The sequence below is a fragment of the Coturnix japonica genome, chromosome 22 (genome assembly GCF_001577835.2).
Source record: "Coturnix japonica isolate 7356 chromosome 22, Coturnix japonica 2.1, whole genome shotgun sequence".
Classification (NCBI taxonomy): Eukaryota; Metazoa; Chordata; class Aves; order Galliformes; family Phasianidae; genus Coturnix; species Coturnix japonica.
This window is the reverse complement of record NC_029537.1, coordinates 3,894,065-3,918,786: the sequence shown is the minus strand read 5'-3', so window position 1 is coordinate 3,918,786 and position 24,722 is coordinate 3,894,065. Positions and strand designations below refer to the sequence as shown.

Here is a 24,722-nt window from a genome sequence, read left to right as displayed (position 1 = left end):
TCTGAGGACTATCCTCAGCTCTCTGATCCTCTCCCAAACCAAACAGGTGGGGCTCAGTCAGACAAAGCTGCAGGAAGGGGCTGTGAGCATCCAGCACCCACCAGGCATCACCCACGGGCCCCAGCAGGGCCAAGGGCAGCTCCTGGCCCTTACTGCAGCTGCTTCAGCTGGGACTCACGTGCAGGCACAGGCGGTGCTGCCAAGTCTGCTGAACGGGGACAGAAACACTCGGTGGAACTCAGCCAGTCCTCAGCATCTTTTTAATGCTGGGAGCAGAAAGGAGGGCGGAGAGACGGCGTCTCGGAGGCCTTGTGTTGGCAGAAGAAAGATGCAGGAGATTGTGCCTGTGTTCTCCATGGTGCTCGGGTTGTTCAACCTGAGCTGTGAGCTGGGTGTGCCTGAAAGATGCTCCTCACAAAGGAATGAATGCCCACTTTGTTTTCCAGGTTACCTGGTTCAAAGAGCTCTGTTTAGTGTAAGCCTGGCTATGGATTACAGACTTCCAGACCTGTGTGCATGATGCTGCATTAGGTACTGTCCTCTCATTGCATGTGGTTTGAAGGGCTCTGCATCCCCTTTGTTTCTCCATCCCCCATTTGTTGCCACCGTTGCTGGCCTCGAGCATATGTTCTTTGGTTTCAGCATTGTGTCAGCCCTGCCTAAAGGAACCTGTGACAGCTCTTGGTCTGGGGATGAACCCATCCCCTTGATAACTGCTCTCCTCTGGTTACTGCTCCGGGAAGCTCCCGATGGTCTCAGGAGCTCGAGCTGGAGGGAGGCTGTCGGGGCCAGCGCAGCCTTGCAGAGCACCACGGAGCCAATCGCTGCTGCTAGGGGTGGAGCTGGAGCTCCAGCAGATGAAACCGAGTGCCTTTCCAGCACAGTTGGTCTGGGCGACTGAGAGATCTGTTCGTGGGGAGAGGAGAGCTGGGACTGCGGCTCCAACGCGCTCCCATCCCGGCAGCACCGCAGGAGCAGCCGTTCCCCTCTGCACATCGGCGACACGAAGGTACCGCCCCTCCTCTCTCTCGGCTCTTGTGCTGCTTGTTGCTTGATTGCTGCTTAGAGTTGGAGCAAAGTTTACGGGGGAATCAGCGCTGTGCAGTCACAGCGCCCGTCTGAACGCGGTGGGAGGGATGCACGGTGATGCTGGGATGCGGTACCAGGTGTACCGAGGTAGCTGGGGTAGTTTTGATGCTGCTTCTGAGCCATAACCTGCATGCGAGGCCCACCAGCACTGCTGTGCTTCCCTCAATGCTGTGCCAGGGGTCAGAAGTGGCCGGCGTGCATTGTGTGTGACCCAGAGCCTGTTGGGTGCCAGGTTGCTCTCCAGTGATGCTATGGAGCAAAACATCCACCTGTTTGCAGGTGACCGGAATTGAGTTGGTGCCTTGGTGGGGACTTTGTCCATCCTGCATTGGTTGGTCTGCAGAAATAAGGGCTGCTTTTACTGAGTGGGCTTTGCGCAGGCAAAAGCAAGCTCCTCGGACTGCAGACTTGATGCAGGAAAGCAGCATTTGTCTCTGCTGCTCTTAAAGTTTGGAGAACTTGCCAGGCCAGCACTGCTTTGAGTGCAAAAGCAGGTTTTGGGGAGGTAAATGAGCAGTGGGACGGCCGCCCCTGGCCTGTCCTGAGCCGGGCACTGCTGAAGAACCAGCAGGGAAAGCCGCAGCAAAATTGCAGCAATGGCTGGTGAGGGGGGCTTGGTTTTTGCTCTCCTGGGTTCAGCTGACCCCACGTGTTGCACTGGAGCTGTCTGCAGGTCTAAGCCTCAGGACAGCTGTCCTCATGCACCATGAGCGCTGCCATTTGAGCTGCCTACGAGTTCTCTTGTAATGACTCTTGGGACATCTGAATTGTTGGTGATCCCTATCCATGGACTGGTAGCACCTGACCAGGAATGTGCCCTAGTGCTGCCCTTCAGGCAGCCACATGCTCCTTTTCCATCCCCTGGTAGTACTGGAGTGACCTTAGTGTGCGTGACTGGGTGCAGAACAAGGTTTTGCAAAGCCTGGAGTAGGGCAGTTCAAAACCCACAGTTTGCATTTTCTGCAGATATTGTGCTGTTGGCTCTCACACGAGCACATGCTGTCTGACTGCAAAACACAAACGGGAGGCTCTGAGCCATGGGGTGCAGGGCAGGAGGGGTTCAGTGCAGGGGAAAGGAGCACTGAGTGGGGGTCTCCTTCTGCTATCCCTGCTACTGCAATAGACAGTTCCGTAAGAGGTATTTTGATAAAGGTTGCTAGACGGTGACTCATCTCCCATAGGAAGGGACAGGAAGGAGGAGAAGTGCAGGAGCATTGTAGGGTGAGATTGGAAAATGGGTCTCCCCACAGTGTTTGATCAGAAGCAATAAGAGTGGAAGCTCTGCCCCCCCAGAGGAGAAGACCCATCAGTCAGAAACCTCTTGATCTCGGTGCCCCTGCACCTGCTCCGCTGCCTTCTGCATCCCTCTCCCTGGGGTGGATGTTGCCCAAAACACGACTTGATTTCTTCTGATCAGTCTTAGTCACTTCTGAGTCACTCCGAGTAATTAATCCTTACTCCTGCATAACAGTTAGTGCTTCTATCTGTACCTGCCCAACCTGGGTGTTTTCAGAAGTCACTTCTCTTTGCTCCGTGCTGCTCTGCTGTAACTTTCCTCCCAATCCTCCCTCTGGTTTTCCTGCTCTCCCCTGCTCTTCCTGCTGTGCTGGAGCCATGAAGAGCCCAGAAGAGCTGGAGTGCTGCACCTCTGCTTTCTCAGGTGTGCTGCAGAGCACATCCATCCACCCAACAGGTTTTCTTAACAATTCAGTGTTGCTGCCTGACCACAAACCATTCTTGGAAAGGTTTGCTCTGTGTAGATGTTTTGTTGATGCCTGCCTGTTGATACCCATTTGCAGTGGGTTTACTGCGACTGCTGACCCCCGCTGATGTGACACTTCCATCTGGTTCATGCACAATTGGAAGCATTGGTGCCCAGACCATTATCATTGTGGGTTTACCTTCCAACTGCTTTGGTGCACAGAGAGGCCAGCACTTCCAGGTCTTGTCTGAGTGCTGTGCCGTATCTGGGTTATGCTCCCAAGGAGCACAGTGGGACATGAAACCCAGAACCACATTGAGACATCAGAAGTGGGCCAATTTCTAGGCCAAAACCTGGTCGCAGATGCTCCCAAGGGTGGATTTGGGTACAGAAATGGGTTGGTACAGATTTGGGTACATTTCAGGGGGCCAGTCTCCCTCCATTGCACAGTGCTGAGTGCAGAGGCAGTTGTCTTCCTGATGGCACCGCATGCAAGTGCAGTTATTCCTTTACAACATGTGCAAAATGCCCTTTTCTGGCAGGTGCAGGAGCTGCAGGGTGTGGAAGGACCCATCCTGGGAACAGCAGCAGCTTCAGGAAACAGGGGAAGGTTTCCCCCCATGCCACGCTGCCACCTCTGCAGTGAGATTTACTGTATTTGCATCTACAGGGGAAGGTTTAGCAGAGCCAGGTGTTGGTTTAGCAGCTTTGACCTTCAGGCAGCCTGTGGATGAGCCTGGAGAGATGCAGGCTTGGGGGGATGCTGCATCTTTGCCCCTTTCTTTCAGTTCCGTTGTATTTTCTTGGGCACTGTGTTGGCACCGAGCTCAGTGTCCCCTGTCCCCTGATGAAGGACATGCAGATGGCTCTCCCCAGTGTGGTTGTATGGCACTGAGGATGCTGGAAGTCCCCCATGCCAGGATGAAGCAGAGACTGATGCCCAAAAGATGTCCCGCTCCTTTTGCAGTGCACTGGAGCAATTTGAGGGTGCTTATCTTTAGGCAGTTTAAAAGAGGAATTAATAACTATTTATACGGACTGTGGCCTTTGTAGAAGTTGTGCATAAGAGAAATACGTTTTATCTATGGTCACTCATGCTCTGCTTTCTACTCATGCTTCCCACCTGGTCCTTGCAGGAGAACGTTTGGGTCTGTGTGATCCTGGTCAACTGCATGGAGGCATTTCTGTTCCCATTGCCATTGCTCTGCATTCAGCTGACAGCTGCAGCTCAGAGGTGTGAACACTTCTACCTGCACCACCAGCTGCTCCTGCAGAGCAGGAGGATGGCATTTTTCTGGGGTTGGGGGGAGCTGTGACACTCGTGTTGTGTTTTATTAATTAGAAAGAAAGAAAGTTGCAGAGAGATCAGATTTTGAGAAAGACCCCGAGTTCCAAAATGCTCCCAGAGGACAGATCCCTAATTGCTCTCTAATCGCGTTAGGATTTAATTTGTTGTTGTTGTTACTGTAATGTTCCCATTTTTCTTGACAGTTTGTTTTGTGCCATTAACTGGGAATGGCTGGAGATGAATATTCTCAATATTACAGCTTGTGCGGTGCCTGATGGCTTTGTGCCTTGATGTGCCCATGGGAGACATGCCTGGCTGTTGGGCTCTCCACCACATATGTGTGTTAAGCCATATACCTGCCCATGGTCCTGGGTGCAATGGAGCTGCATGTGTGCCTTGTGGAAGGTGATACCAATGCTGGCGACACAGAGAGCTGCAGCGTGAACTCGAAACTGCTCCTCAATTTGATCCAGCTGCTTAAAACCAGTGGGAGGACTCAAGTCAAAGTGAGACATGGGTATTTAAGGCTGTCATAAAGGGTACGGCTACAGACGCACCGCTCAGCAGCTGGCTGCTAATATTCAGAGCACATTGGTTGCAAAATTACATAAAGCAAATGGGAAAAGCTCTGAGGGCTGAATCTGCAGCACCCAGAGCAGCTTGTCAGAAACTCCAGAATGGGATGGAATCGAACACCCACGGCTTCCAAAGCCGTAAATTAATCAGCTAAACCCCCTGTTGTACAGGATGTTGGGTGAACTCCTCTATTATTAGAAATATAATAAGCACATGTGAAGGGATGGTGTTAGCAGGAGCAGCACAGCTCTGCCTGCCCTCCATGCACTGCTGCACTGCATGCTGTGCAGCATGGCCAAGAACCGTGCATTGCTCCATGGCTGGATGCATCCATGCTCTCTTTGCAAGCAGCAGAGATCAGAGCAATTGGGGGTAGCTCCCTCCCATCATGCAAAAAATGTCTAAGTGTTGTTGTGCATGTGCACAGCCCCTGTGCTGGCAGCCGAGCTCTGGGTTTGCATTGGGGTGTGCTGGTGCACAGGGCCTGCTTGCTTCCATTTGGGACCAGCAGGCATCTTCAGTGCTGGAGTGGTGCGTGGTGCTGCTTTGCAGGGCACTGCTCTGCTGCACAGTGAGGAAGAACTCTGCAAAGCAGGGTGCAGGCAGCTCATTGCCATCAGCTCAGTGCCATCAGCTCAGTGCCATCAGCTCATTGCCATCAGCTCAATGCCATCTGCAGGTATTGTCGCTGTTCCACATTTACAAAACTCTTCAGCATTTCCATATTCTCTCTCTGTAATGCAGTCTGGTTGGCATTTGGGGCTTTTTTTGTTCTGAAGCCGAGTGAGTTGTGTTGCTGCTTGGCTGTGAGAATTGACAAACCTCACTTGGAAAACTGAAATTGCATAAAATACAGCACCTTGTTTTAATACCTTTCCATTGCTTTTCAGTGCCACTGATAAATCACAAAGGAATGGGAGTCCTCAGGCAGTCCTCCCTGCCTGGCTATATGGCCCTTCTGCAACTGCAGCTCATTTCTCCCTGCCTAAAATAGGCCAGTTTGCATTTCTGGAGACCCTTTCACACGAGGAATACTACAATGGGCATTGATTAACCATTCCTCATTGCTCATGTGTCGATGAGGGTGAAAATAGAGGTGTGTTGTTGTTTTTTAATGGATGAGTGTGTGAGATGATCCTTCTTCTTTAAAGAACACAAATGCAAATACAGGAATTTCTTTTCAGAAATCAATGTTAGATGAAGAAAAAGAAAAGGTTTGAGGAGGAACTCAGATGTTTTATGTTTTACTTAAGGTAAATCTCCTTGCTGTTTGCTGTTGGGTGCAAAGTTAATTGACAGATTACATGATAATAGGAAGACGTTTAATGAAATCTGCTGATACCCTTTAGAGGCCGTGGAATTTGGAAGTGCAATTAAATTAGGCCAGAGGTTTAGCTGCTCCATGCTAACGAGGGAACTGAGATGCACAGCATTTGCATTCCTGGTGTCTGGTTTCTCAATTACTTCATTGATTACGAAAAGCTCTGCTACAGCAGTGGACCGGAGCTGAAGGGAGTGGGGTCCATGGGTCAGTGCAGTGGGGGGGCTCTGGGCAGTGCCATTGGGCCACCTCGAGCAGCTGAGTTCAAACAAGCGATGACATTAAACTGATGTGGAGTTTGTGCTGTTGAGGCTGAAGCTGTTTTGTGTAGAGGTGCTTTAGCTCAGTCAGCGAGGCCAGCGTGCAGACTGTTATCAAGGAATACAGTATTAAAATAATCCCCATCAGTGATGGACAGATTTGTTCTCCAAAGGATTCTTCTAAGCTCATTGGCACCTTACAGGGCTTTGCCTCCTGGGTTTCTGAGCTGAAGCTGATGGGGAATGACAAGCACTGATTATGCAAAGCACCAGAGGCTGCAGGCACGGGATTCAGCTTGACTCGTTTCCTACCGCTTTGTACATCATTAGGGAAAAGTAGGTCCTGCTTACCCAGAGACTGAGGTGCTGCTGTGCTGGTAGGCACTGCACGTGGGGGCTGAGCAGCACTGCACTCTGCAGCACAGCCCTGGCACCCAGCACTGGGCAGCTCATGACCCATGTGCCCGCACGCTGGCAGCGCTGACTGTGCTTTGCTCTGGGAGGCACAGGGACTATTGATGCACGTTTGCCATGAGAAACTACTGTTTCCATAGCAACCACGAGCATCACATGGTAACCCTGGCTTTGCACTGTGCCAGCCTGCTGGGCACCCAGTGCCAGCCCTGCCATGCCCACTGTGCAGCACACAGCCCCAGGGCAGCAGTTTCCTGCCCTCCTCTGCTCCTGCATCCCGATATGAGTGAGTCCTTCTGCTGCCTTTAGGCTGCATCAGCCTCTTTGTCCCCAGAGCCTGCACAGGGGTTGCTTTGACCCCTTCTTTTGGGCACATCCCTGCTGACAAGGCCTAAGTTGCACAACCAGAGCAGGTGCCAAAGCCTCGTCCTTGAGGTGTGCTGGGCACAGAGCAGCTGCTGCGAGGCACGAAATACGATTGCTCTTAGTGCTGTTCCCACAAACTTTATTAAAATCAGTCACAATGGATCTATCTGCTTTTTAAGTGTATTTTCATTCAAGTCAGCATATTCGCAATTAAATTCTGCCGCACCGTGAGGTGTGAATAATCAAAACAATTTGTAGGTAGAACCAGCTGCACACATTGTAGGGATGGTGCTGCTCTCCAAATTGCAGCGAACCTCCCTTGAAACCCTGCAGCTTCCCACCTCTGCCATCCCTGCAGCAACCCATGGCACTGGTTGCATGCACACTCTTTGCTTTGCTGTCTGAGTCTCTGTTGAGGTGGGTCCTGGCACAGAGCTGCTGGGGATGGGGAAGTTGTGCAGTGCTGCAGAGCTGCTGATGGGGAAGTTGTGCAGGTTTTTGGGAGGCAGAGGTTGAGTCTGTGTTCCATCTCCTCCTTGTCACCCCCCTCAGCCTTTCCTCTGTGTTTTGACACATGCAGCAGACACGTGCAGCGTTTCTCCTGCTCTCCAGCTCATGCCACACACAATCTTGTTCTGATTTTCAAAGCTCCAATAAGGCGTGTCAAAATGCATCAAAGACTGAAGGCAGGAGTGAGGCAAATTGACGCTGGAGAGGATTTCAAGGGAGAAGAGAGAAGGAGGGAGGTGGCGGATGAACCCTGAACCGGGGAAGAATTGCACTGGAAGGGGTGCAGACAGATGTGCAGCACAGCTGGAGGAGCAGAGAGCAGTTTGCTTTGGAGCAGAGCAAGCTGAACCCCAAAGCATCCAGCCTGAGGAGAACTGAAGTCATGGAACAGCTCAGCCATCCATCATAGAGCTGAAATACAGCACTTCAAAAGGCAGTGTTTTGCATTTCTTCAGATGCTTTCTTGTAAGTGCAGTGACACAGTTGCTGAAAGCACATTAATTATTAGCATAGACTTTTTTTTGTCCTTGTTGCAAGACAAATTAAACAACTGAAGATAACAGGAAGTGTTACATGAGATGTTAATCCATGAGAGAGTGACAGCCACAAATAATTCATACAATGAAAATCAGGGCATTTAATTTTTGGCTTGTTTGCTTTTGGAATTCATGTTGTTTTTCTGGTGCTCCAGTGCAGAGGTTTTGGAAGCTGGTCATTCTGGGGAAGGTGATGAAAGCCCTTGAGAGTAAATGGTATAAGGGACCATGTTTCTTTCGACTGCAAGGAACAGAGTTGCTGAATTCAGTGCTGTGTAATACAGCCTTTCCTGTGCTTGGCTGTACAACATGAAAAACGAGCCCCTGCAGAAATTCACACTGAGCAGTGATGGAGCACCACTGCCACGGCTCACATCCCAGCATGGCATAGCACACATCCACGTCTGCTGGGTTTCAGCTGCAGCACACCTCCTTAAAGAAGCAATATGGCCTTGGGTATGTCATAGAATCACGGAGCCGTTACGTTTGGAAGAGAGCACTGAGATGTCTTTGGTGTCAGGATGTTGATTTCTCTCCTCTAAAAAGGAATGCAACTTAGCATCTTCCTGATGGTTGCCAAAAACTGGAGTCAGCCCCATCAAATTGATTTGCATTAAGCCGTTGTAGTCATTGAAACTGCTGAGAAGAATCGTGGCCATATGGCAGAAGGTATTTAAAATGAGGACTCTCATGACAGTGTGCCACTCCTGGAGGTGCTGAGCCAATATGTGCAGAGGTTATGGAACAGGAGGGGAACAGCAAAACCTGAGTGCCAGCATGAGGAAATAGTGAGTCAGGGGGGAGCAGGAGGGGTGGTGGTTGTGGTGGCTTCTGCACTGAGTCTGGCTGGCAAGGTGTGAATTACACATTAATTCCTCAGCTCCCAGCAAGAAAACCTCTGGGAATGTACAGGGAACAGATCTCTCCTTGCTCAGCGTCTGCACTTCTGCAGCATGAGGCTGGGGCTGCTGGTGGGGAACAACCTGGATCCCTTCTGGCAAAGGTTACAGGTGAGGATAGTCCTGACCTGGCAGTTCTGCGAGCAGGGAGAGTTAAAGAGGAATTAAGTGATTAGAAATGTATAAATATTAATTGCTTGTGGAGTCCCTTTATGACACTCTCAGGTGGAGGAAGTTAATAAATCACTGCTGGCATTGACCCACAAAACAATACAGAGCGTGTCTGAGATACAGTGAGGGGAGGGGGGGAGGCCTTTTTGGAGCACGTGAAAATGCTGTTTTTAGGTCAGGGAGTGACACAACAGAACTGTTGTCTTTTCCCCCAGGCTTCGTGTCTGGGATCTGCCTTTGCTTCAGATGGAGCCCTTGCAGCCATGCACAGATGCCACCGGTGGGGCTGCCTGCAGTGTGGACCCCTCTGCAGGGGGCAGGTGGGACCCAGCTGATGCTGCCATAGTCCTGCAGTTGCTGTGCAGGGCCCCCAGTGTCTTGCAGCAGTGGCAGTGTGGTTTCTGTGATGCAGAGGTGTGTGTGTGTGCCTTTGTTTTGCTGCGTGTTTCCTTGGCACCTCTCTGATGTACAAACTTATTCTCCGTGGTATTTAATGGTAGCTCTGCAAGGGCGCTGTGTTCAGGTGGGTGCTGGTAGGTGACTGTTGCTGTATGCTAAGCAGAGGGCCAGCCACAGATTTGGATCTTTTAACACTAATTTAATTGTCACACACAGTCTGCCATGGGCTCCTGATGCATTACTTTAGAGTCTGTTGTTCCAGCGAGACTTTATTAGGGAACTTGAGTAGTTACACATGAATCACTCCACAAAGCTGCGGAGCTTTCACATTGTCAGCATAATCACTGCACTCACCTGTTGGGATGCATTTCATCCTTCTGTTGTAACAATGGTGCATAAAACCGAGCAGACAATATTGAAGCTAACAAATCCTATCTCTGAATCTGAAGTTACTGCTTAGAGAAAAGGCATTAAATCTTGTTCCTGGATAAGCCCATTTAGCCCCTACTGCAAAGAAGGGGAGGGGTTGGGTACAGCTCCTTTCACATGCATGTAATTTAGAGGCAGAATAGACCTGGGATCTGTTATCAGAGCAGGAAGGGCTGAGCTAACACTGAGCAGTTTTGACTTACTCTGATTTTTGCAATGAGAGTTTATACTGTGGGTGCTGCAGACTGCATGCAGATGAAGGCGATGTGCCTCTGCTTGGCTGCTGGATTAAGATTTAATGAGATTCTTTGGTTTGCCTTGTGTCAATCTGTTGTATTCCAGAGGTTGTTTCTTCCACTTTATTTTGCCTTTGATGCAATTTTGCAGCACTGCTTGTACTCCTAAAAGGTTCTTTTGGCGTCTTTGAAAGTTTCCCAGTGCAGCAGTACTGCAGACAGGGTAAATGAAGATTAAACCTAAGAAGAAAGAGGGGTAAACCAGCAGTGATGTGCAGAATCAGTGAGCGAGGGCTCAAGTGGGGAAGCTTTGGGGTTTTGCACCTTTTGTCTGGCAGATCCAGAACACCAAAAGGAGCTTTTTGCTGCAGCTGGCAGAGCCTCCCCTGCCTGCTTCAGCTATGAGAGCTCATAACTCGGTTATTGTCATGTTGTTTTCCTTCCCAATCAGCAGAATAAATGCCATAAAAGCTACATTATCAGTCTTCATTGTGCCGGGGTTTGTTATGATTATGAATTAATAGACGCTTTATCTTGGCATTAGTCAAAAAGCATTGGCCTCTGTTTCCCTCTTGAATTGCACTCGTGTTTGTTTTGGTTTGGTTTGAATTTCCTCTCTCTGAAGCTCCTTCTGGTGGTTTTTGTTCTGCTTGGGCTCAGTGTGGGTGTAGTGCAGGGTTTGACACCTATGGGTGCCTGCATGGGCAGAGAGCTGGAGGTTCTGGGGCACTGCATGCTTCCTGTATTGCCAAGGACCGCTGGCCTGCATCTCCTCAGGGACCTCCATCAAACACAACTCCTCTGCTGTGCTTTGGAACTAAATCTATTTGTTATCTCTTCTCTTTGTTGCTGTTGAACAGATGAAATCATCTGACATTGACCAGGAGCTGTTCACTGAAAGTTACTGCAGAGTTTGCAGCGCACAGCTAATATCTGAGTCCCAGCGCGTGGCCCACTACGAGGTAGGATGCTCTTTGTTCACCACTGTTGGGTTGTGATGCTCCATCGGTGCCTTTCTTACCTGTGCCTTCAGCTGCTCTCCTGTTATGTGGGTACACAAGCCTCCAAAGTTCCTCTCTGCAAAGTCCATAGGCTACAGTCTGACCTCTGCTAAAAGACAGTTTGCAAAGAAACATAGCTAGCAAGGAGATTGCTATGGAGCTCTGCAAAACAAATGCAAGCCTTTATATTAAGTGTGCTTCACTATACTTTGCTGAGTGGGATAGCTGATTGTGCAGAGAACAGATTAGTATTTGTGAATGCATTCAGGCACTTAAGAGGTAGGCAAGCAATAAACAATTAGAAGGGATATATCATTAGAGACATGTTAGAACAGCAATTAACGGCACTGCATATCTTCAAAACAAAATTAAATAAATTCCTATTAAACGAGGGAGGAAATTACTGAAAGGCACACTGCTGTGAGATCCGTCCAGAAAGGAAACTGCTGCCTGGCAATGCTGTTTCTTGGGGCTGTGGGTCTGAACCCCCCTGCAGTTATACATGTAGGGAGCCTGGGGGTGAAGGTCTGTGTGTTTGCAGGGATGGAGAGGCTGGGCTGTGCCTTGCCCTGCTTCTGTATGTGCTGAACTTAAAGGGCCTGCAGCAATTCAGCAGAATCAGACTGTGATACGAGACCCTGGAGATGGAGTTTCCCCAGAGTTTTGCTGCGAGTGTTTAGCAATGAAGAAACACTTGTCTCCGTGAGGCCACAGGAGATGTGCAGGAAGCTTAATGGGTGCACGGTATCCGAGGATGCTCTGCTGCATTAGTAAACAACAACAATAACGCACGTTTATTTATAAGGCACTTTACGCGTCTGCTTTGGCAAACTCCTGGAGACGTTTCCTGTAAGTGCTCCCTTGGCTGCACTCTGCAGCACTGAGCCTGGCAGCAGGGACGGCTGCAGCTCAGGGACACCTTCAGCTCTAAGCCAACGGGTGAGTGGCTGCCAAGCTTTGCTCCACCGGAGGCAGAAGTGTTGCTGCAGGAACAGCAGCAGTGATGCGTGAGCAGTGGGGTGCTCAGCCAATCCCTTTTCTTCTGTGCCTGTAATTGTAACTAGGAGCTGAATCATTAATTCCTAGCAGATGTTTTCAAATAAGGTTTTCTGCTATATATTTCCAGTCTGAGGTGTGATGTTTGTGTGCCCTCTCCTCTGCCCTCCCAGCATGGCAGTGCCATGATCCTGCAGTGCCTCCTTGGTTGGTTTGGTTTGGCCAGTAGTGCTCTTATGCACACTAAGCTCAAGGAGAAGGGCAGCTCAGCCCTTGGCTCTCCAGCACAGCCCAGATCTGCAGCCCTTGTGCCAGACATTGTGATCTTGGCTCCTTTGTGCCTACAGAATAAGACATTTCTCTGTAAGAAAATAGAGGAAAACAGTCTATGAAAGGGGGGATGTTTTATCTTGCCAAACAGGAATAGGCAGTTCCAATCGCTGTCTCATCTCCTTCTCCAAGTCATCAACCAATAACTCTTTTTTTTTCCTGCTGCACTACATTGCCAGGAATAAGAAATAATTTGATGTCAGTCACACAGTATTAAGCGGTATTATTTCCAAGGGCAAGTGTAGTGGAAAAAATGACAAAAGAATCAGTGTGTTTGCAGCATATTTTTGCTTCCAACCTGACATACAGCAAAATCCTTCCCTTATTTCATGTGCTTTGTGCAGCCCTGTCTCTGGCTTTCTCTGACACATCTGTTGGACCTTTGCTCACCTTTCTGTCCCTGTGGAGCTGTGGTGCCACGTGTGGGAGAAATCAGAGGACAGCAGTAGTGTTGGAAGTGCTCTGTGCCATAGAATGTGCCAAGCAAAGAAGGAGAGGGAGAAAGAAATGTGGTTCATTTGCTGCAACTGCACCAAAATCCTTCACTCCAGAGAGGATTTCTGCTCTTCTGCATCCAATCACCCATAATTGAACGCTTCCTTCCAGCTCTGTCTTTGAGAGAGGGCTGTAGGAGTCTCTCTGGTGTGCTGCTCTGTACATTAGAAAGATAAGCTTCCTTAGTTAGCTCCGAGTCCTTATTGCTGCACACAGAAGTGTTCCCAGCCATTAGAAAGATGTTACTTTCATTTTCAAGTTTCTCCTTGAAAATCTTGCAGGAAAATTACCAGATATGCAAAGTTGCTCTCAGGTTCCACCTTGAGCTGCGTGCTCATCACTACGCTGCTCCTTAAGCCGCTGTAAAGCTTTCCTTCATTGTAATCTTTATTGCTTCAGGTGTTCAGATGGTACTTTATTTTTCATTTAAAGTGAAGAAATACAGCAGGCTGGTGGGAAGAGATGCCCAGGAGTATATCACCTGGATGTGCCGTTATTGGTTCACCTTGTGACATGAAGGAGCGCTGCTTCATTGCTTGCTGTGGAGGCAAGGTGTATTAAAATTGAAATGCAGAGCAAACTCAGAGAACAAATACAGTACGGAACCCTTCGGCTCATTGCTGGGAGCTGAGCACCCAGCCAGGTGAGCAGAGCAGGGAGTATTGACAGCTCCATCAATGCTGCTCGTCTGCGTGGTGCCCGACTTAATCTGCTTCCATGGGGCTGTCCTGCTCCAGGATCCTTTGCATAGAATGATGGCTTGTCTGGAGGAATAATAAACATTGTTTACCATTGGCACCTCGGTGCTTTAAGGAGCAAATTGTGTGTGCTCAGAAAGCCAATCCTGTGTCTGAAATATTAACACAGTGCACGTATTAACCTAAGAGCACAAATTACTGTTAACAAAATACATGTTGCTGCAGTACACAGTGGGCAGGGATGTTCTGTGCCTGGTGGGAGCTCCCTACAGGGGATGCTGTGGGTATTTGCAGGGTGGGGGGGTCAGCAAAGACACACTAGTGCCTGCTGTGAGCTGGTGAAAGAATGCCAACGGTGCCAGCATCGCTGTTTGTCCCTTGGGTTTGTGTTAGGGAGAGCAGCCTTTAATTTCATAGGGGCTGGAGGAGGAGAGAATGCGTCCAACGTTGTTCCTATGTCCTTCCCCACAGCTGTGGAGAATTGGCTTTGCTGTGGTGGATGCACATGACCCAGTTTTTAGTGGCTGCTCCAACTTTACAAAGAGACTAAAGAAAGGATTTCTGTGCGCTTTGGGTGCAAAGATGCTGTAGGTGCTGTTCTGTTCTTGTGTGCGAGCACAGAGCCCTTCTGCAGGCTGCTTCAGCACCTGCACTGCTTTGTGCCACGTGCCAGCAGCCAGGGAAGCACAGCGAGGTATGTGTGGCCCTGCAGTGTCTGTGGGAGGTGTGCATTGGTGTCAGCAGTTTTGGGGGGCTGCTGTGATGCCCCTTCCCTTCTGTGCACTCAGTATGTGCTCAGCAGTGCAGTGTGAGCTGCTCCAGGAAACCTCTTTAGCTTCAGCTGCTACTTTATGAGGCTCCGTGTTACTGTGCTGTTGTCAACATTAATGGCTAAACATTATTTTTAATGCACTCCCAGTGTCCAAATCTATTGCTAAATAGCAGCAACACAGATAAAGCCTTCTCACCCAGCTCCCTTCCATGGCTCCTCTGTGCAAGTCCCATTTCTGGCTAAAAAGAGCCCAAATTCTGCTCAGAAATCAAACTCACTGCAGGGATGGTCTCATGGGGCAGAGGCCACAGAGCAGCCCCAGGGACATCCCCAGCAGCTGGAGTGGCTCTGGGCTGCAAGCAGCAGCACATGGCTTTGTGCTGATGGTGCTCAGGGAGGCATTGCTGTGTACCAGGTATCGATTCCTTCTTTGCTTTAATATTTTAAACTCACAAGCCATGTTTGGATTTGGGTTCCAGGTGTTTGAAAGCAGAGCCTTCAGTTGTCTCTGTGTTGTGACAAAGTCCTCCCACGTACTGCACGGGGGCAGAGCAGCGATTTGCACTGACATGCTTTAAAAGTGATTTGTTTCAAGCACGTGGAGATGCGACGAGAGCAGGAGCTGCTGCTGTTTGCTGGGTGAGCACCGTGTGGAGATGCTGTGGTTGTGTTAACCCTTCGGGTGCTGCTTTTTACTCAGTGCCAGGACCACCGCTGTGGGCTGGCAGTGGGGTGAACCCACAGAGGGTCCCCGTGGCATCCTGTAGGGCTGCTCCTATGGGGCTCAGGAGCAGGGAGTGCTCTGGGTTTTAACAGGCCATGAATGTGGAGGATACATGCTGAGCAGGTGTTGAATAGTTCACCAGTTGATTGCCTTTGTGTGGGCATATTAATGTCCAAACTGGCAGCGCATCCACCTGTTGATATAAAGAAGCCTTTCCCGGTGGTGGTGGAAATTCAGTGGCAGGCAATTGGGAATTGCAGACACGTCTCTGTGTGCCCACAAAGTCACAAGTCTGAACAGGCACATTTTAAAACATTAACTCCCGGAGGAAGGAGGGGAAGTGGATAGAAATGACCATCAATTATAAATGAGGCTTTGTGAAAATTACAAAGAGAGAAAAAAGGACGTTGGCACCCAGCAGCGTCTGGAATAACAGACGGAGTTTGAGACCAACGGGGATCTGACAATAGTGTTTGCTTGTTGTGTGGGCAGGGGAGGCAAAAAAAGGAAGGAGCTTTCTGAAAATAACTTGTGTCCTCTGCTTTAAACAAGCAGAGGATGTTGTTATATCACAGAATGAGGGAGAAGATGGTTCCGTTCCAGTAGAAACTTAAAAGTTTGCTAAATAGATTTCGAAATCCAGATTGTTGTGATGCTGAGTCAGCTGGTCCAGTTGTTTGCAGCACAGTTGACCAGAAGGGGCTGTTTCCACACTCGGTGCTGGTTTTTGGCCAGTGGAGGGGTTCATGGGGCAGTGCAGCCCCAGGAGGGGCTCCATAGGGCCGTTCTATGGGGACACCATGGTTGGCATTCTGCATGAGGACTTGGGAGCTGACCTTCATCTCTTTGGAGGAGGTCGCAAGTAGGGCACATACAGACGATGCAGTTGATGTAATTGTGTGACTGCATGTTTCGAGATGATTTGATTAAGAAACAGACGGCGTAACAGCGCACGCTAAAAGGATTAAAAACCAACCAACAGGGGGAGAATTTATTGCAGGTGAAGTGATGCCGCAGCCATTAGTACTGCCCTCACAGTTTTTGCTGTCATTTCCTGCTCCTGTCCCTGTCTGTGCCCAGGGTCTGCTGTGTGCAGTGGTGCAGAGCGGGCAGTGAATGAACTGTGGGACTGGAGAACATGGGTCAGAAACAACCTCAGTTCAAGGCAGGCAGCGGAGCGGTCGGTTTGAACCTGGTGAGGTGGTTGGGACTAAGCTGGTGAAATATCTGCAGCTGTCAGGTCTTCTCATGTCAGCGGTGCTGGGTGGGAACAGACCCTGGGGCTGCTGCAGGCTGCAGCCCAGCAATCCCAGAGCCAAAGTCTCTATCAGAGACCTGCTGAGATCCTTCCCAAGGACATTGCTGCTGGGAGATGCACAAAAATCTGCTCAGTTACTACAGCAAGTGAGCAAATCCTCTGTAAGCCCAGGCTCTCATCTCTCATCCCTTGCTGTTCTGGATTCAAAAGCAGAAATCATTGCTCCATTCCAGGGTCATCTGCAGCCACGGGTCCTCAGCTGTTGTCTGCCCACAGAGCCTGCATTGTCTGCTCCTGCTGTGTGCTCAGGACAGAGCTGTGTTACAAAACTCAATTTATGCAAAATCAGATTGCATTTCCTAGCATAACACAGGGCAGAGCCCTTTCATTTGTTGAGGTTGAATTGCTGGGATGCTGCTGCTGCCTCTGCCACAGTCCTTGGGATTAGAATAGATTTGATATAGATCTAAATGATCCATTTGCCTAATTTTATTGATGAGCCTTCCAGCAATAGGTGAGCTTGCAGTACAGTTGCTATGTGAAAACAGCCTCCTCCAGAGCTCCCCCACCCCACACAGAGGGGTGTTTTTGAGGCGTGCAGTACTGATGTAGTCTATAGACTTCTTCCCTGTTACAGGAGCAGACACTGGAGACAGAGGATTGAAGTGAAAATGCCTTTGGCATAACGCTTTGTAGATGTACAAAAGGAACACCAAGGAGCACAGAAACTCTTAAGATGAAGTTGTGGTGCCTATTGATGAACGAGCAGACATATTCAAAGGCAATGCTCTTGTTGAAGACCTTGGATTTATGTCTGTGTTTTCTAAGGCTCCTGCATGCTGTGAGAGGGACCTGAATGGGATCTGTGTGAGCTCTAATCCCATCCATCCCAATTGGGTGTGTGTTGAGCACCTCCTGGATCAGCAGTGCTGCTTTTCCCAGCTATTCTCCAGGGTTGGAACCCAGCAAACCCTGCACAGCTCAGTTTGTGGCTGTGGAGCATCACTGTTGTGGAGCATTGCCCTCCCTGAGTGTCACCACTGCAGTGGGTTTGGTGTCTCCGTGGAGGGGAGGAGAAGACCAGCAGGGCCATTGGTGAGCAGCGCATTAAGGGTCATTGCTTTGCTCAGGCTGTGGTGTTAGAATGATAAATGCACATGTAAATGTAGGGAAGGCCAGAGATAAGGCAGGCTGACAAATGGGCTGTGCTACCTCTGCTTCCTCAGAGGGAAGGGATGATTTTAAGCTCTGCTTTTAGAACCATAGGATAATAGGTCTGCGTAAGGAGTGTGTCTTTTACAATGATGCCAAACATAAGTTATTCCTTTTCCTTGCCATTTTTAAGTCTGAACAAATGCATAAATAAAGCGAGAAGCACTTCAGACCCACCACAAAACACAGAAGAACTTTGCAAGCAGTGAGTTCAGCGGCTGTATCTGCGCACAGTCAGACAGCACACACCTGTCCTTTGGCTTCCCAACGTTTCTGATGTCATCTCTTAATTGTGCCACTTCCATCCAGGCTGCTCATCACCGAGAGGTGGAGCCTTTGGGGTTCCCAGTGCCCCACTCAGAGCAGCAGGCATAGAGCTGAGCTCTGCCAGGGCTAAACAACACTTCCTAAGTGCATGCAGGAAGAGGAGGAAGGGCGAGATATTTGTCATTATTTATCTTGACTGATTTGCTCCATTAAAAAAGGAAAATTATCGCGTAGTCACATTCCTGCATTCAAATTTAGCTCTGTGTAAATTTAGCTCCAGGTTTCACACCGCGGGAAGAAGAATGTTCCAGTACATGCTAATGATCATTTAATATTTTAAAATTGCAAATCTGTGATCTGAAATTATAATATTATGGGGCCGTTGTTCCGCCAGGCAATCAGAAATGGAGATTGGGGGAAACATTTGCATAAGAATAGCTGCCTTGCACGCCTGGGATGCGCCACATTGAGCGGCTGCAGGCTGTTCTCCCCAATGGAGTTATTGCTCAGGAGGTGCAGAACCTTTCCCCTCTCCATGCACACAGAACCCCAGCACTGCTCTCTGGCTGCAGCTGGACCTGGCAGTGCTGTGTGCAGGGTGATGTGGGGCCAGCAGCAGCTGCTTCCCAGCAGAGCAGGAGGTTTCACATAATGCACAATTATCTGGTAATTTACCCGCGGGGGAGATTTCTTTCAAACCTTTGGCAGGTATCGTTTGGCTTATTTCCTAGAGTGAGATTTTATTCCCTTTATGTATTTTATTCTGCTGGATGCGAAGGAACTGAGGGCTTCTGTGTGTGTGCATCTTATCTCTGTTGATGCCGTCCCATCTCCTCCTGAAGCCAAATGGCCCTGACTTCTTTGCTCTCTCCTGGAATGGAAATGAACTGCTAACAAATGCCGCTCTCCTCTCACCTCTTCTATTTCCCCCTGTCCAGGGGCTGTGAGCAGCACCAAGCTGTCAGTGCAGGCAGCAGATGCCCTGAGCCCATGGTGAGTTCAGCTCAGGGAGAGCTCTGTGACACCACTGTGAGATGTGGGCGTTCTTCACCTGGAGACACATCTCAGTGTGATGTGAAATGTCACTGCAGTTTGGTTTTGTATGCAGTGGAGCCTTTTGCTTTTTGAAACCTCATTTCTTCCTTTTTTTCCCCCCCTTTTTTCTTTTCCAGAGTCGGAAACACGCCAGCAAAGTTCGCCTCTATTACATGCTTCACCCCATCGATGGAGGCTGTCCAGCCAAAAAGCTCCGCTCAGAAAACGTGGGTATAACCTCCAGTCCCTGTTTGCTCCATGAACTATTGCCTCTGTGCATTTGTTGTAACTGCTGCAGATAATCAGGTCCCCAGAGGTACCATTTAGATTAGCCACAATGCTAAGTAACTGGAAATAATTCTCAGTAAACTGTACAAGAAATATGATGTGCATCAGCAGCTGTAATTGCATTTCCAGTTATTTCAGTGCTCTTTCATTGGAAAAAGAAAACGTTGGCAGCCAATATCAGCTTCACAAGGACCAAGTAGCCTGCAGCAGCTGGGTCAGGGTGTGCTGCAGGTTGGGGAGTGGCTGCTTCCATCCCTCCCCTTGTGCTAGGCTGCATGAAATGCTGCTGAGCTTCCAGTAGACAGCATCCATGTGTGGCTGTGCCTCATGCTATCAATATTTAGTGAGATATCTTCTAATTAAAGGCAGAAGGCTGCAAGAGTTGCCAAAGGGATCTGAAAGCTCCTTCATGCAGTAATTAACATTTTAGCAGAACTTTTCTGTTGCACACAGGGTAATTGCAGACGCAATCTGCCCCATAACAACAGGATCTCGTGCTGTTTTTCTCTGTGTGATTAATTAGAGGATGTGAAAGATAGAGTGGACATGCACATATAGACTTGGGACATCATTCTTAAACGAGCTCCTTTACATGTAATGAACCCCAGACCCACACACGCACCTCAGCACACTGAGGTGGTGAATAGAGAAGCAAATAGACCTTAAGTAAGTCAAAGCTGAACCACTTTCCATTTCTTTTATGAGAAGGCACAGTGAGAAGTCAGGTAATTCAGTGCTGATTGTGCCAAGGGCAGCCCTTAATGGGGCCGAATTGAGCGAGTCCTTATGAACCAGGTGGGTGATTTGCTACAGCAGACCTACATTCTGAAGTTATTAATATCATAACAACGTAGCAGGGAAAATCTGCCAATGTTTACAGCTCAGTGTTTGCAAAGTAGCCCTGTTGCTTATCAGCTTTATCCAAGACTCTGCATGCGAGGGGAACAGAAATATTTAGGACATCTCTGAGGCAGCAGAGTAACATCATTACTGCCTACAGAATGCAGCTGCATTGCCCAGCTCAGATGTCTACCAATATCAATCAAGCCGTGACATACTGACTTTATTAGAAATAACCCTTGCAAACTAAGTGCATTTCTGCCACTGAAAGGGAGACATGATCCTGCTTCCACCAAGGGCTGCGCTGCTGCAGAGCTGCGTTCCATTTCTGTTGTACCCTTTGGGTTGCAAAACTGAAATACTTTTGGTTTCCTTCCACAAGTCACTGTAAGAAAGAGGAGTTTCTGCAGTTGTAGATGCTCCATGGAAAAGGCTCTGAGAGTTGCAATGTCTGCTACCTGACCTCTCAATGGCATGGAGTGTTTCTATCTGCTATTCTGGGGGGACTATGAAGATATCTTGCATTCCTGCTAGCACCTTCACAGCAGAACCTTCTTGGTGCACAGAAAATTAACTCAAATACAAGACACTTTGCAGCGCTTTGAGTGCCACGTCTTATACTGCTGTATTTCAAGGGTTTGTCTAATCTTTTCTTCTCAGTAAAAACCCAGGAAATGCAGACAGCAGATTTGTATCTGTGGATTAAAAATCCATACTTTTCTTGAGGATTGCTTAGGAAACATCCAGCAAAGCACCGCTGCTGCCTGGCCCTGTGTGAGGATTATGCCTTTTAGCAGCTGTTAACAGGCAGCTGAATAGCTGAAGCTAATTCTGTTGGACGCACGAGATTTGCTTTGAAGTTTGTAATATTACAAAGAGAAGCCCCTGCATGCTGGGCTGTCCTGCACTGCTGCAGAGCAGAGTCAGTGCTGGGAAGCAGGCAGTGATTGCCAGGGCTGTGTGTGTTGTGCTGATGGAGTTTGTTATCCCACCACCACTCCAACTTTGCAAAGGGTTGAGAGGAGACTGGAGAAAGCTACTGAAGCAGATGGTAGGGAGGAAAAACCCTTCCACACCGGCTCAGCTTCTGCAGTGTGCAGTGGCTGCTGTGGGTTTTATGGAACTAAATAGTGCCTGCTTGCTGTGCTTTGGGCTGAGTGGGGTTAGGGATGCTGTGCACAGCCCCCAACACAAAGGCCATGGGGAGCTGCCAGGCTCAGTGCCCTGCTTGACAAGTGATGTTGTTTTACCGCTTGGCTGCACAATCCCATCAGCGAGGCATCACTCAGCGGGTGACAAAAGACACCGGGTCAGGTTCCCCCCCAGCCCATCTGGTTACAGGTAAAACAGCCGCTGACAAAGAGCCCAGGCATAATTACCCTTCAGGGCAGGGCAGGGCAGGGAGCAGTGCTGCACTGCTGCTGGGGTGGCTGCCTGAAGATGCTCCCAGCATCCCTGGTCTGGTGGTGAGATCTCACCCACACCCTGAAATGATCCCCCAGAAGCATCAGTTGGTGTAGCCATGAAGCTGAGCTCTATGTGAGGGGTCTGAGGGTTGTTTGAAGGTTTATTGCTTTTCTTTTTTTTTTTTTAACTGTAGCCTATCTGTGAAATTGGAAAGAGAAAATCATTGCCAAAGAGCAGAACGAGAGGAGAGACCCTATTGCTACACACTGAAGTGTATCAGGTTTTCAAACGGTCTCTGTTGGAGGCTCTGCACATGTTACCACTGCTGATGATCAATAAAGGCTGGGAATTTTTTCTACTCTGCTCTTAACTTTCAAGTGATTTCTCTTTGAAGACGTAAAATATCTTGAGAGAATCCTGCTTAAAAGAGCTGTAAATTGCACACAGAACAGTACTTACCACCTCTTGAGATTTCTCCCTAAGGTTTAAGTTGATTTATAGTTAATAACAGCAACAAAAAAGCAATGAAAATCAGTCCTCCTTCTAATTGTGCTTCTTTCTTAGGGAAAGATGACCCTGAATATGGGTCTGGTTAGGCTGCATGTTCAGCTCTAGGCTTGCTGTCTGCACTCAGTGCCTCTGTCCCATTCCATGGGGCTCTGTGTCACTGCAGTGCTGCTGGTTTGGGTGCTGTGGTTGCTAAAGGGAACCCATGCTTGAGAGCATCTTTGCTGGGTGTCCAGTGCTGGGCCAACCACGGTGCCTGGGTCATCTTCTATCTCTCATCTGGGCAAATCACAGAAGGTATTTACCATCTGCTTGTGGAGCTAATGTGAAATGGGGATCGAGGCAATGGGGCTGCATGGGAGTGAGTCTGGGGAGAGGTGGGTAGCATGGGAAGCACAGTGCTGACATAACCTGGGTCCCCTTCCTCCCTCCCTGTGCAGCCTGGGGATGACGCACCTCTTCCTCGTGTTTTCTGTCTCCATGCAGGGCAGTGACGGTGACTCGGTGGATAAGAACAAATGCTGCACACTATGTAACATGTCCTTTACCTCAGCGGTGGTGGCTGAATCGCATTACCAAGGGAAAATCCATGCCAAAAGGTTAAAGCTGTTGCTAGGTGAGCCGCCGGCGCTGAAGGCCACAGGTAGGTGGGGGCAGCAGGGGGGGCATCACTGCTCTGTCTGATGGGCTCGGGCAGATGGGTGCTCATCAGTGCTGCCTTCTGCCAGATGCCCATCTCTGTGTTCCTAAATTGCAGCCTGAAAGGCAGCAGCTCTGCCAGGCAGTGGCTGAGCCTCACCCTAACTATCAGGAGTTATTTGACAGCTTAGCTAATGCACATAATAAACCTTTCCTGTTATTGCACGGAGCGGAATCCCATTTGCTTTTACCTCAGAGGGAAATGCAGTCTTTAAAAATGTTTCGGATCGATCACCTTTTGATTTTTCACCCAGATGGGCATTCACGCTTTCCTCCATGGCAGTTCCAATGATGCGAGCCTATTAACTTCCACATTTTAAAAGTCAAACATTGCAATCAGATAACCTGGCTGTGCCAGACTGTGCCTGGCCATAACAGCAGCACACTGAGAGCAAGGCTTGTGCTGGGACTGCTGTGCTGTCCCTCAGACTGAGCTCTGTGCTTCACTGCTGCCATCGGTGGCACTTAGCATAGAGCAGGATCTAAGAGCTGCTGTGTGTTTTACATCCTGCCTAATGAGGTGTGTGGAAATCTCAGAAATGGTGACATAAGGTTGTTGTGTCTTTATTTTTATCTGTCTTTCTGTTGTAGTTGTTTTTAACTTCTCAGACTGATGATGCTGATGCAGAAAGCATCATTTGGCCTTTGTGGGGATTGGCTTGAGGGAAGCTATGGCCTTTCCCTGGGGGATGCATGGCGTGTGTTAGCAGGTACCTTGCTGCTTCCCACTAATGAAGGCACCCTGGGAAGGCTCATTAAGGGCAGGTGTAGCAGTTCCCTGTGCTGCCCCTGGGAGCTGTGCTGTCTCTTGGCTCTGCAGGTGAGGGATGGGGTGTCCCAGGTTGCACTGAGTGAGTGTACTTACATCCAGTGTAAGCATGGATGGGTGATGGTCAGACAACAGCAAGTCCTCCTGTCCCCAGGCAGTGACTTTGGAGAGCTACAGCTTCGCATTGTGTTTCCATTTAATTTTCTAATCATCTGAATCAGCTTCACAGAGGCAATAAGTGAGCTGCACCACATGCTCTGTAAGTAATGGGCTCTTCAGCTGCAGTAATCACTGGGAAGGAATAACTCAAGGACTCATTGAGTCTTCCATACACTTGATCTGATGAAGCTGAGATGCGGGAATACTCTAATAATCACTTCTTGCTCTGTAGGAATGTGCCCATTGGACACAATGCTTTCCCAATAGGACACGTCCTGCTCCATCCCAGGGTGCTGGGTGCACCAAAAATAGGAAGCCATCTCCAGATAGCATTGTCTGGCTTATAGCTTTGCATGGACACATACACTGTTACCCAGCATGGCTGGAGAGCTCTGAATTGACCCCTTGCTTAATGGAGGGGTCTGATTGTAAAGGGAGGGGTGAATCTGTGAAGTTCTTGGTGCATTTCTGGAAGGCATCTCAGCCACACGGGTGTACAGATGCCTCTGTGGTTCATGGCAGTGGAATGAATTGAAGGGACAAAATGAAGAGTAATGAATGCAGTTGGAGCTGCAGGGAAATTCAGGCTGAATTCCGAAGCTCTTTGAGGAGCAGTGTTTTCCAGTAAAGAAAATGAATTCCCATTCCATTCCCATTCCTGGAGGTAGCAGCACCCCCAGGCTCTCAGCAGACACCACAGGGGCTCAATCCCAGTCCTGATGCTGGAGGTTCCTCCTGCTGGGTCTGCAGCCCTGTTCTGCAGATGCTCAGAATGCACTGATGGCTGCAGTCTGCTGCTGAGCAAATCCCTCTTTAACATTCTGGTTTTTGTCTCATCAGTCTCATAGAAAATTAGATTTACTCTCAGCCTCTTTACGGGGCTACACCTTCCCTGTCTATTTTATCATCTCCTGATGAAACACAGAGATCTCCAATTTCTCTGCTGGTGCTTTCAGAGGAGGGAGGAGGGCCCTAACAATAAGGGCTCTCACAAGGGGAAAGCAATGTCTGATCACTACAGAGGAACATTGGTGATGGTTTTCTGTTGCTTCTCCTGTAGGAGGTTGTA

At 49.1% G+C, this 24,722-nt stretch overlaps 1 protein-coding gene across 1 annotated transcript in view; it reads left to right on the top strand.

Annotated features, from left to right (window-relative positions):
• The first annotated feature begins 304 nt into the window (after nt 1-304).
• The window catches only part of ZMAT4 (zinc finger matrin-type 4), a 42,928-nt gene continuing 18,510 nt past the window's right edge, over nt 305-24,722 (top strand). The window contains exons 1-4 of the mRNA XM_015883173.2: nt 305-1,009; nt 11,057-11,158; nt 19,122-19,211; nt 22,513-22,669. Of these exons, the coding sequence (XP_015738659.1) occupies nt 11,057-11,158; nt 19,122-19,211; nt 22,513-22,669 (349 nt within the window). The 5' untranslated portion in view covers nt 305-1,009. The remainder of the gene's footprint in view (nt 1,010-11,056; nt 11,159-19,121; nt 19,212-22,512; nt 22,670-24,722) is intronic.